Source organism: Eulemur rufifrons, chromosome 6 (assembly GCF_041146395.1).
Source record: "Eulemur rufifrons isolate Redbay chromosome 6, OSU_ERuf_1, whole genome shotgun sequence".
NCBI classification, from domain to species: Eukaryota; Metazoa; Chordata; class Mammalia; order Primates; family Lemuridae; genus Eulemur; species Eulemur rufifrons.
In genome coordinates, this window is record NC_090988.1 from 49,092,401 (window position 1) to 49,105,789 (window position 13,389).

General features: G+C 48.0%; 1 protein-coding gene across 1 annotated transcript in view; it reads left to right on the forward strand.

Annotated features, from left to right (window-relative positions):
* TENM4 (teneurin transmembrane protein 4) overlaps nt 1-13,389 on the forward strand; it is a 431,057-nt gene that overhangs the window by 195,537 nt on the left and 222,131 nt on the right. Inside the window, exon 4 of the mRNA XM_069469155.1 lies at nt 11,351-11,606. Within this exon, the coding sequence (XP_069325256.1) occupies nt 11,351-11,606 (256 nt within the window). The remainder of the gene's footprint in view (nt 1-11,350; nt 11,607-13,389) is intronic.

Sequence of the window (13,389 nt, forward strand, 5' to 3'; positions counted from 1 at the left end):
GGAAGAGACAGACAAGTAAACAAATGGTGATAACTCAGAGTGAGCCATGGGGGGTAGAGGAGCCCAGAGGAGGGGCATCTAACCCAAACTGGGGGTCAGAGAAGTCTTCCTGGAGGTAACTTCTAATCTGAGAATTAACCAGGTAGAAAAGGTAAAAAAAAAAATTCCATGCAGAAAACAAAACCAATGTATACAAAGTCATGGACATGAAACAAGCAGTGAGAAGTTTCATGAAGGGCTTATAACGAGCTTGTTAACTTCACCTTTCCTTTTAAAAAGGGAGGTGAGGAGCTGTGGGTGCTGGCCTGCAGTGGTGGGCTAGGGCCAGATGATGAAGGGTCTTGTCTCGTAGGCAGCAGGGCCACCTTAACGCTTTAAGACAGGGGAGCAGCATGATCCGGTTTCCTTTCAGGGAGCTGACTCCAGCTGAGGGATTGCCAGTGAACCGGAGAGGGTGAGCCTGCAGGCTGGGACACCGCCATTGGCTATGGCCCTACCCTGCCTGTCCACTGATGAGGACCTGTGCTAAGGTTAGGGGGTGGGGGGCGAAGGAAGGTGAAAGCTGGAGGGCTTGGTAATCATTGTCAAGTTGTTGAACCTGAAAAAGAGGAAAGAGACAATGATGATTCCCAGAGGTCTGGTTTGATTGATTGGGTGGGTGGTTCTGGCAGCAGCTGGTGGTGTTGAGATCAGGAGCATTAGGAGGGGGAGTGGAAGCAGGATGGGGGAGTACAGGGCGGCGTTAAGTTTAACTGTGTGCATACTGAGTTAGAGTGGTAGAGACTTGAAGTTCAAGGAAGAGGTTGAGGCTAGTTATGTCAGCCTGTGCTTCATTGATGAGGAGCCCACGACCTTGAGAGGCAGCCCGTTCTGTATGGTACAACTGGCAGGAAGAAGGGTTTTCTTAGGTTGAATTGCTGGCTGCTCCAGGTAACTTGCTGGTTTTGGTCTTGAGTCCTCTTCCTACTACCCCCTCTTCCTCCCTCAGCTGTTTGAAAGCAGCAGTAGTAGGCCAGGCATGGTGGCTCACGCCGGTAGTCCTAGCACTCTGGGAGGCCGAGGCGGGCAGATCATTTGAGCTCAGGAGTTCAAGACCAGCCTGAGCAAGAGCGAGACCCCCGTCTCTACTAAAAATAGAAAAAAATTATCTGGACAACTAAAATATATATATAGAAAAAATTAGCTGGGCATGGTGGCGCGTGCCTCCCAGCTACTCGGGAGGCTGAGGCAGGAGGATCGCTTGAGCCCAGGAGTTTGAGGTTGCTGTGAGCTAGGCTGACACCACAGCACTCTAGCCTGGGCAACAGAGCAAGACTCTGTCGCAAAAAAAAAAAAAAAAAAGAAGAAGAAAGCAGAAGTAGTGTTCTCACTGTTGTCCTCTTTCCAGGAAATTCCCTGAGAGCAACAGGGGAAGCCACGAGGAATCAGACTGTCAAAAGCTGGAAGGGACTCAAGAGATTATCTGCAAAATGAAGGCACCTCATTTTTCAGATAGACAGATTGAGGCCCAGGGAGAGGGACTTTTCTTAAAGTCACAGAGCAAGTTAATGGCAAAGCTGGGAACAGTTCTTCTATCTAGCACTGTAACACACCATGCAGTTGGGCATTTAATGTCCTATCATATGAATTGTGTGGGCATAAGCCATGAGACTTGGAGAGCTAATCATAAGGTGCTTGGTGGGTTTCAACTGGGCTTCTAGACACACTTTCTTTAAGGTTTTCCCCAACCTCTCTCCTCTCTGGGCTAATCTCACCTGTCCTCTACCTACTCTCATAGCAACACAGTTTCTGAGCCCTTCACCCCCCAGGGAAGCCAGGGATAGCATGAACTAGCTCCAGAGACCTCAGGGAAGGATCACCCTCTCCAGCTCATCGGCACAGCATGCGTGTCCCTCCCTCGTCCCTCGTGCTCCTGCCTCTATCAGTGTGGCCTGCCCACGTTTCCATGAGCTGGGTATCCTCATCCGCTCCATCGCGCTGCCGACTCCTGCTGAGCTGAATTCCACCCCCACACTCACGCACACACCCCTCTCTCACCTATCAACTGTGGCTCCTTGTTGATTTGGGACTTGACCTAACTCTTCGTGGATCAGATCATTTTTGAAAAGGGTAAGAAGGTGACAATGGAAGGAAGAGAAACATACTTGACAGCCAGAAACCTTTCCCAGGACAAATTCTGCCTTGAGGTAGACACAGCTTTAAGTTGGGGGAGAGCACGTATCCAGAAAAGATCCTCCCCCACCCCGGCTGCAGCTTGCCTTTTACAGCAAGTCTGTTCAGATTTTACAGGCAGAAACTTTGTCTAATCCATCTCTGTCTCCAGTATCAAGTACAAGACCTGTGGAAAGTGATGTTTATAAAAGGAATGAAAGCAGAGAAGCAGGAAAGGAGGGAGAGAGGAAAGGACCACCACATATTTCTCTTTCTTCCATTTCATCTTTTTGCCTTGTTTTGTGCGATTTAGTACACAACTCACTGTGCACATATTTTGCAAGCAGACAGTCATTGATAAATAACTCAGGCTCATCAGCCAAGAATGATACAGTCTTAGATTTAATTAAAAATTTAAACCTTCTACCATCTCCCACTACCTCATTTTCTGTTTGTCAATTGGGGAAACTAGGGCTCAGATAGGTTAAGTCCCTTGCCCAAGGTCACACAGCAAATTAGCTGCTGTTAGGAACAAGCACAAGAATGAAGTTTGGGTGAATATATATTGGGAGATAGTTAGATTTCTAGGTTTAGATGGTAACAAAGTGAAGTTATTTATGCACCACATTTAGAAAAGCTAGGTTTTGATGCTCTTGGCTTGGCTTAGTTTGTCTGTAAATTACCATGAACCTGGGAATACAGAGCAATGTTGATTACACCTCTCTATGACACAGACTCTGAAACTCTGCTCTTCCTCAATTGCCAAGTTAAAGGCAGCAGGGCTCTCTCCCCCAGTCCCCATCCAGGGGAGCATTCGTTGCTTGATGAGGAACCTCATGTACATTTTAATGAAGCCTGGGAGTTCTGGTTCACTCCTATAGACTGTTCTTGGCTTTGCAAGCCTAGAAGTTGGGGTGAGCCCTCTGAACACCCTTAAAGCTGAAGGTGGGCTCCAGCCTTGTCTCTTTCTCTGTGGCTCCTCGCCAGGTCTCTGCTCCACATCCCCAGGTCTCCACACCACCTTGCTGCTACGTGGGGCTGTGTCTTTCAGCCTGTGGGCCCTTGTTCACTCATGCCTGCCCCCTACCCAGAATGCCCTCTTCCTCCCCTTTATCCACTTCCATCCTGCCTCTACTTCAGAGCCAAGTTCAAGTCCTTGCTCTTCCTAGACGCTGCCCTAGACCACTCTGTCTATAAGCTGTGGTAGCCTTGAGGGATGTGGCTCCTGCCTGAGACATGGAGCTGCAGCAGGGTTGCTGTAGGGTGAGGAAGAGGAGTGTCTTGTCCATTTCCTGTGACTTTAACAGAATACCACAGACTGGGTAATTTCTAAAGAAAATAAATGTATTTCTTACAGTTCTGGAGGCTGGGAAGTCCAAGGTCCAGGGGCCACATCTGATGAGGGCCTTCTTACTGTGTTGTCACGTGGCAGAAGGCATCACATGGTGAGAGGACAAGAGCATGCCAGCCCAGGTCTCTCTGCCTCTTCTTAGACAGCCACCATTCCCACCATGGGGACCCCACCCTGATGACCTTATCTAATCCTAATTACCTCCCAAAGGCCTCTACCTCCAAATGTCATCACCATATGAATTTGGAGGTCAGGTTTCCAACCCATGAAATTTGGGGGGCACATTCAAATCATAGTAAGGAGGTTTCTCCAACCTCTCTCTCCTCCTACCTTTCAGGGTCTGGCTGTGCTCACAAACCTAGCTAACAAGCCAGGGACCAAGGGAGCCCAGGTGATGCAGTCCTTAGGGGTCAGCCTCCTGTGGCACAGAATGGTCCAGATCTGAGGATGGGGGTGGGGGAAGCAAAGAGAGAATAAAGTCTTCTAGTAGCTGTTTACCCATCCTACTGCCACTGGACTGCGTACCCCCAGGACCACAGGTTCCCATTCCTTGAATGTGGCTGGCTTCCCTGGCCCTCTCCTGCCGAATGCCAGTTGTGCTTCCCAGCCATTGTGACAACCAGAAAACACCACTTACCACGTTTCCAGACACCTCTATTTGAAAACCACTGCATCATACGGCGAGGCTTTTTCATATCCTCCATGGATGGCTGCTTCTAAAACACAAAGCAATTTAATAGTCTGAGTGTTCACCCAAACTTCTGCTCTAACTAAACAAACAAGGGGGCAGAAACAGACGTATTGGGACTTCAGGGTACTTTTTACTCCCCATCAAGCAAATTGGAAGGGGAGCCTCTGGAAGCTCCGGTCTGCCGTCCAGCCTCCCTCTCCGTGAGTCCACGTGGGAGTCCAAACCAAGTACCGTTTAGAAGACCTGAGCATGGGCCACGACACAGAAGGACTTCAGGGAAAATGAACTGAAAGCATCTTGTCCAGAGAGGGAATGAATGGGCAGAGAAAACCTCACACAAAGTGTGACCCCTAGCCTCGTGCGCAGACCGGTAGTTATGTTTTGGACTTCACTGTTTTTATCTACTCTGGCTTGGGTAGTAGTAATAGTAGTCGTTCATTCTTGCACAAGACTTTACAGTTTGCAAGATATGTTCTCATATATACATTTGACAGGTGAAGAAACTAAAATTCAGGTTAAATAAATTGCCTGAGATTACACAGCTTAAAGGAGGCAGAACTGAGACTGGAAGTCAGGCCACCAGATCCCGCCTGCCAACTGTGGTGACAGAGAGCTTTCTGGCCTCTCTAAATTGGTCGTGGAGGCCAAGGTTCATTAGCTAAGCTCTCAGCACTGCTACATCACCATCCTGTGTCAGTGGTAGTCGATGGCATTTTAATGGAAGCCAAATAACTCTTTCTGTTGGCATTCTCAGGCAGCTGGAGTTTTTGTGTTTTATGATAATTAAATACCATCATCTTTCATATCTGACAATCTTTAGGGCCCGATTAATGACTGCAGTGCACGCTGGGGTCGTCATTAGCTCCATAGCAAGGAGACCTTCGGGCGCCTGTCTGCCGTTCTCAGGGCTGGATGTGGGCACCCAGCCTGGCACCGTTGGAGCCGGTGCGGGCCTTAGATCGCAGGGCTGTTGACGTGTTTGAGTTCTGTGCCTGAGCCAAAGCTCTGGAAGTTTATGCCTTTTTTTCTCATGAATGTGATCTTATAAAAGAATAGTGACGTGCTCCACTGGAATCTTTCTCCCAGCAAGGCATGCTGCAGTGTCTGGGCATGCTTGGAGCCTGCCCCCACCTGGTTCATCCTCCACGAGGCAACCAGGGATTGTCCTCAACTACTAATGTGACCATGGCACTTCCTCTCACCCTCCGGATAAACGCCAGGTTCTTTAGCCTGGTGCCTCCCGGTAATGACCCCGGCCCCTCCCCCTCGCAGCCATTCCTACACTGCTTATAAAAACTGTCCCCAGCCGGCCTTGCACACTCAGACTTCTGAACCCTTGCACATGCATCGTCCTCTTCCTAGGACGCCCCTCAAACACAGGTCACGTGTCACTTCTCAGAAACTTCCCTGCAACCCCAGCAGTCAGGGTCTGGCGGCAGCCCTCTGCGCCCCATAATGCTCCAGCAAGGCTGTGGGGTAAGCTAACGAGGACTATGGTCCTTGAGGCTTGCAAAGTGCTCACTATGGGGCAGGCAGTGATGTGAGCACTTCACCTGTATTAACTCACTTTATATACATAGGCAGAGTGCTCAATGGCATGGGCTCTGGAGCCAGCCTGTCTGAGTTCCAATTCTCACTCCATGCCTTAATGGTTTTGTAATCTTGGGCAAATTACTCAGCCTTTCTGTGCCTCAGTCTCCTCATCTACAAAATGGGGAGTAATAATGGTACCTTCTTTACGGAGGTGTTATAAGGATTAAATAAGTAAAGTACTTGCATATAAGTACTCGATAAATGTTAACTGATGTACATGATGATGTATAATCATGTATAATTTCCTCATAATTACAGATTTGTGTGGTATCTGTTATCTTTACTAGACTATGAGCATCTCAAAGTCAAGGACCATATTTGTTTTATTTGTGAATCTCTGTGTTTTCAACATATGGTAGCCCATCTTCCTTCTCTTCCTTTTATTGCCATTACTATTATGTGTACATTTTATAGATAAGTAACTAGAGGCTCAGAGGTGAATGTAGCTTGTAAGAGACAGACCTAAGGCCCAGTTTGAGACTGAGCTCTACCTTTCTTTGCCACCTATCACCCCAAACACTGGTTCCTTGTCAAGGATGGGGCTTATCCTCATCTTTTAACCCATCAAGTCCCTGCACACAACAAAGGGCTGTTTAATATTGCTGACTGATTAAACGATATCAGGGGCCCTCTCCTTTGTGCACCTTGAACCCAGGACAGAGAGGTACGGATTTGGGGCAGCCCCTGCCTGGTTTGCCCCAAGATGCTCATCTAATGCAGAAAGGAGCCTTCATCTTTGATGCATGGAGAGTCCACACATCCTGTGTAGCTAGAGTGTCAGGGCTGCAGCCGGCCTCTTTAGCTTCTGAGCTGCATGTTGAGCTACGGCACCCTCCTGTGACTGAAGCTCTGGGACCCAGTGGATTGTCCGGAGGGAAATGCAGTAATTTATTACTAAAAGAGCATCATACTTCTATTAGATATTTTCCTGCTCTTTCTCTCTCAGGGTTTTTGGTTTTGGAACCCCTGTTGTAAATGCTAAAGTGGTCTCCATGGTGACAATTTAGTGCTTTACGATTTATTCATTCAACATTCCTTTATCATAACCGTGGAATTGATAATCATCATTTTTTTAGAATGATGGTATTCCAGGCACTGTGCTAAGCACCATACGTACATTATCTCATTTAATTTTCATAACAACCCTATAATGTGGGCATTATCTCCATTTACTGAAAAGAAAACTAAAGCTCCAGAGAAGTTAAGTGACTTGATCAAGGTCACACAGCTTATAAGTGACAGAGCCAAAACTTGAACTCAGGGCTGTATGACACCAGAGCCTAGTCTTTTTCCATTACCTACTGTTCTGGCCAGCATTCCGAAGGAGGCTCACTAAGTTCAGGGAGATGTAGCCAGGAAGCTTCAGTGTTCAGGAGTTTTGTGCATATAAAATGAAAACTGTCTGAGGTTTTAGAGGGCACCAGCAACTGAAAATATATATATGAGAACCTGAAGGGAACAAGAAAATCCTCCTGGAAAACCAGGCTTGCAAAACCTAGATAAGCAAGTGGCATTTACTGACAGTGCTGTGCACCAATAACAGTAAAATGACTCACATTTGGGCTTGATTCACAGATACACTTGGAGCTGTATCTGCAAGAAGAGGGTGTAAATTGGAATTTACAGCATAGCTTTGCAAAAGTACCGATGCTTACTCCCAGTAGCAGGAGAGAAGCAACTGCTTGTGCAGGCAAGAAGCCCAGCTACCTGATTTGCTGTTCTTTCCCGGACATTCTGTAAATATTTACTGAGGGCCTACCATGCACCAGGCCCAGCTCTGTGCTGCCACTGGGAATATGGAAATGAATGACACATGGTCCTTCCCTCAGGGCTTAGTAGGAGTCCACATTATACTTGGCACTTGAGCAAAGGCCATGGCTCTTCATCTCCCAAAAAGTGGTGAAGTAGGAATGTGTATACCCTTTCACAGATATGCTGACCAAGGACAGAGGAGGAGACGTGAGTTGTTGGAGGCCGCCCAGCCAGTAAATAGAAACCAGAAGAACATTCTCTCTTAGGACACATCCATCTCATTCACTGTTTTATTCCCAACACCTGGTTTACAAGACTTGGCACAGAACAGGCACTCAATAAATGCTGAATGAGTGAATTCGTTCTGATATTCCCTCTGAAGAGGGGAGTGTGTATTGGAGAGGGGATAAAAGAGGGCTCCTCCATAGCCTTTAAACCTCTATCTCCCCTCCTGGCCGGAGGAGCAAAAAGGAAAGTCCATTCAGACCAGAGGAAACATCTGGTCCTTGGAAAGGCCACATTTCTTTCTGGGGATTGTGAGTGAGGCTCCCATTCTGAGCTCCCAAATACAGAGCTTCTCCCTTGGGAACCTGGGAAACATCCAGGTCCCCTTTCTTAGGCTTCTCAGGCTGGGAGGGGTGAGGGAAGGGAAACAGAAGGCTCAGCCGAAGCATCTGCAACCCTGGTACCTGGCAAGTAAGTAAAGGCCTGTGTAGACCCATGGTCTAGGGTCCGGGGTGGTCTGCCATTATTGTTTGCACACAAATATACCTCACACAGCCTCACTCACCTGGACAGACTGCCCAGGCCACTCACATAAGCTGTTCACTCAGTGAACTTGTATTGAGCATCTGTTCAGTTCTGGGACAGGTGATCCCAGCACAGAGGGAATAGGGCCTTTCATACCATCCAGAGGAGGCAAGACGGGGACATAAGTGTGGATGTTCTGGGGGAGGAGATAAAGGTGAGAGGTCTGGGTTGCCTACTGTCAGCTTTCAAGAGCAAAAGAGAACTTTGGGGAGGGTAGATCAAGGGAGTCTTTCTGGGTGGGATGGGGGTTAAGTGGAGCTTTCAAAAAATAGGACTAGACCAGAATATTTCTTGACCTCACAGAAGAAGTTAGTTTTAGAAGTTAGTTTTTAGATGTGACAGTGATCTTATACTTAAAATCTCATCATTTTGGGACTCTTGACGGCCCTTCTAAACAGTTATCAAGCCAGACCCTGGTGTCTGTCTCCACTTAGTCACCAAGCAAATGTTTGTAGGCTTGCAGACCAGCCTGTCCTGGCCCAGACCTGGACGCTACTGTCTTCACTAAGGGTCTGTTTACTGTCTTTGGCCATGACTGGGACAGTCCAGTAGGTGTCTCTGTTTCATGAAAAGGCTCCATGGTTTGGTAGACAGAATTCAGGCTTTGTATTTATGAGGACCACTTACTATGAATAGTTTTGTAAGCCTCAGCTTCCTCATCTGTAAAATGGGAATAAAATACATGGCAGCAACTAATACTATCAATGAAATAAAGTACCATGAGGAAGTTGACTCCTAGGGCAGGGGCAAGAGCAAGGACTAGGTCACACCTCCCTGCTGGCCTCCTAACAACCATTGGACAGTAGTGGCTCAGTCACTGCCTCTCGCTGCTCTGGTGGACCGTAGCCAACAGCCTGAAAGGCCACCGGTGGGGAGGACATTCTGTCAGCCCAGGAGGCTGCTTCTGCTGCTGGCTTCTGTCCCAGGCTCTGTCTGTCTCCATAAAAGTGCTGCCTGAGGACAGCTGGACAAAACAAATGACCAGATGCTTCTCCCTGATCCAGGGTTCTCTGTACCCTGAGTGGGACACTCTGCCTGGACAGGTCGTATTGGCTTCCAGGTTCTCTCCCCTCCCATTAAGGTGCATTCCTGCTACAGTATTGCACATCTTCAGGAGGTGCCATTCACATTCTCTTTCATGGCTCCAGCATTGCACATCTTCAGGAGGTGCCATCCACGTTCTGTCACCTTCCTAGGGACGCTCCTCATAAGAGTTGAGATTTCAGCTGTTTGAACTGCCTCAGCATATGTCCTGGCCTCTGGGGGAAGGGTGTAGCTTCAGGGAAGGATACAGAGAAGGAACTGAGGAGAGATGAGGCTGGAAGACAGGAAGACAGTGTATCAGATTCCAGAGGGTTCTGTAGGCCCAGTGTGGGCTTTATGCTGAACATAACAACATGTAATAAGGAAGTGATCCACTCAGCTGGGTTTCTTTCTCCCTTCTGCCCCTAACTCCCCTTCCCTAATCCCCTACCAGATTTGCTTTATAATTCTTTGGCATAAAAGATTGGATTACCCGAAAAGCTGAAAGTGATGCATCTTACCCTATAACTATCCATAATACTGCTTGTGCCTCACACTTGATTGTGCTTGATGGTTTCCAAAAAGCTGTCTCCTGATCCAAGGAAGAGCACAGCCTTGGGAATATCGCATCTGCCTCGGTTTGAAGCCTGTTCTCTCTGACTCTCAGGCTCCTCTATAAAATACAGAATTCTCATGAGGAACAAATGAAACACGATACTTTGTAAACCATCAACTTCAGAAATATTTCTTTCCCACTGATTGCCTCATTTGATTTCACTATAGCTCTGTAATCCCCCCAAATAAACTACTTTCCCCAGTTTATGGATGAGAAAACTGAGGCTCAAAACGGTTAAGAGACTTGTCCATGATCATATAGTTAATGAGTGGCAGAATCTGGAATCTAGTTTCCTGACTTCTTCACCCCATATCATTGGCTTCGAAAGACTGGGATTTCTGTGAACATAGCTTCGATGGATGGTAAAGATTTACCTCCAGGACTTGCCTCATTTGTGGCATCAGCAGAAATTGTATTTACTTTATTTCTTTGTAAATTACATCCACTTAGGCACATACCCTTGGGCACTTTACTTACCTGCTCCAAGTCTTAAGTTTTTAATATTTAAATTGGCCATAATAATACCTGTTGCTCCAAGTAATTGTAGGCAGTAAATAAAATATTTATCTCAATCTCTTTATCTGCATAATGGGGATAAAAATAGTCCCTGGTCTGTGGTGGGTTATGAGGATTAGTTGAATTAACACATGCAGAGAGCTCAAAACAGGGCTCTGGCACATGCTATGTGCTTAACAAATGTTGGTGGTAGTTTTTCACCACCCAGACACCAGCGTGGCTCACTTTACTCAAAAGTCATCTTCTCCTTGAATCCACCCTGTCTGAAATTTCACCACTGCCGCTATGGGCACAGGCCACAGTCCTCTTCCTGGCTTTTATCACCATTTCAGTAAACTATGTTTTACTTTTTATATCTTGCTTCATTTACTATGTACCATCATATATAATCAGTGCTTCTCGAATTTTAGCATACATCAGAGTACCAGGAGGGTTTGTGAAATCAGATTGCTGGGCCCCACCGCAGGGTTCATGATTCAGTAAGTCTGGGGCTGGGCCCCACAATTTTCATCTCTAACGAATACCCAGATGATGTTGAAGGTCCTGGACCACACTTCAAAAACCATGGTCCTAAAAGCCTGAAAGAATCCATGTGAAGTTGCTCACACTGCAACTAGTCCTTTTTATGTTATCATTCCTCTTCCCTTCTAGACTTTAAGCCCAATGCGGATGGCAATTTTTGTCTGTTTTGTTCGTTGCTGTATCCCCAGCACCTAGAATAGTAGCTGCTCAATAAACACCTGTTGCCTACCTATGTATTGAATACATTGCTATCGCGGCTGCCTCTCCACCGCGGGGCAGTGCCCGGCTCGCCGCCTGCTAACCACGTGTTCGGTTTGTACCCTAGATCACCCCGGTGGCCTGCAGAACCACCCGCGGCTCAGGACGCCACCCCCGCCGCTGTCGCACGCCCACACCCCCAGCCAGCACCACGCCGCCTCCATTAACTCCCTGAACCGGGGCAACTTCACGCCGAGGAGCAACCCCAGCCCAGCGCCCACCGACCACTCGCTGTCCGGAGAGGCCCCCGCCGGCGGCGCCCCGGAGCCCACCCACGCCCAGGACAACTGGCTGCTCAACAGCAACATCCCCCTGGAGACCAGGTGCGGGGGGCGCGCGGGCGGAGGCGGGGGGGCGGGCGCGCAGCAGCCGAGGGATGCCTTTCTCTGACTGCCAGAGAAAAGGGCCGGGATGCGGGGAGGCGAACACAGCCTGGGCTTTGCAGCCCAGCAGACCCGAGGGCCAGCTCTAGCCTGCTGCTCGCTAAAGGTATGGCCTCGGTCAAGTTGCTGGACCTCTGTGCCTCACTTCCCTGTCTACCCAGCGGCGATGGTGCGCGCTGGCCAGGCCCGTGGGTAAAGTAGATGAGAGCTGATGTGTGAGGCCCTGGCGCAGGTGTATGGCAGAGCCTGCTGTCAGTGCAGGTGTGATTCTGGCGCTCCCGTCGGCCTTTCCCTACCTTTTCTCATCACCCCGTGCCTAGCACCTGGCACGCCTGGCCGGGGTTGGTGCTCCCGTCTTCCCCTCCTCTGCTCCTCTCCTGCTGTTCTATCACTTACACCCAAAGCCCTAATAATCCCTGACATTTATACATCAGCTGTTGGTTACAAGGATTTTCCTGTGTGTGGTATAATGTAATCCTCACGCCTTTATGAAGTGGTATTATTATGATGATCCCTATTCGGGAGTTTTGGAAGCTGAGAATCAGAGTGGGCCCATCACTAGCTCAGGAGCACGTAGGCAGTTGATGCACAGCTGAGGTTTGAACCCAGTTTCCTGACTCTGCCCAGGGGTGCTTCCCCTACACCACGGCCACCTTCCCTAGGTCTGTACTGACTGGGATCCCTCTGCCTTCTCCCTTCTTCCTTCAGCTCAGGGACTTCAGTCAGCCTGAGTTCAATAGCTGTTCCCCTTCCCTCTGCCTAGTCACTATTTTTCCACAACGGAATGTTTTTAAATGCTTATAAAACCATACTAGCTCACTGGAGGAAGTGCAGAAAGATATACAGATGAAAATTAGCTTTACCCATAATCTTACCACTCCGAGATAAACGCTGTCGACTCTGGGGGCACAGCCTTCCCCTACTTTCTCTAAACTGAAAATGAAGTGTCCCGAACTGGAGAAAGTGGAACCTCTTAATCTTCTACCCTATTTCTTAAAGTAGTAGGAAACATGATTTTATTTTCCCATACTCCTGTTCTTTATCTGTGAAGAAAACAAAGTCATACCAGATTTAAGGATGTAAAATTAATCCATACATAGAAAGTGTAGCCACATGACTCCCAAGTATACAACTATACTATTGTCACATTGAGTCTGTGGAGTCCAATGAGAGAAAATCAACATCCTTTTGTACCTTTTTATTCCGTGGAATCAGTTTTCCAAAAGCAGATTTCTTAGAGATGCAGCCCAACCAGCTCCTCTCCAGCCCCTGGTCTCTTAATTAAATATTATTTCTGTTGGCATCCTTTAAAATCATGTGCAACTTTTCCCTTCGTGCCTGCTTTGCTCTCATCAGTAACAGAGTCAGAAATCGCATGTCATCCCACCAGGGTAGCTTAATCAGATCTCCATTATTTCCAATGTGCTTATTGAATGACTAAACGTGGCTAAAAGAAGCCAGCAACTAATGGGTGGTTCTGATTCTCTGCACAGACCACAGTCGCCACTCCCTTTGCTCAGATGTTCATTTCTTCTCACTTAGGATCTCCCTACTTTGAGACTCCAGGTTTTCCAAGGGAAAGGAAGATAGAGGACAAGCAGTAGGGAGGTTTTCCTAATGGTTAGTTTGTGATGCGATGGTGGTCCCAGCTCACCTCTCCTGCCCCATCAGCCAGTGCTCACCTGCCTTTCTGACCCTCTAATCTCCCACATCCACCACACAA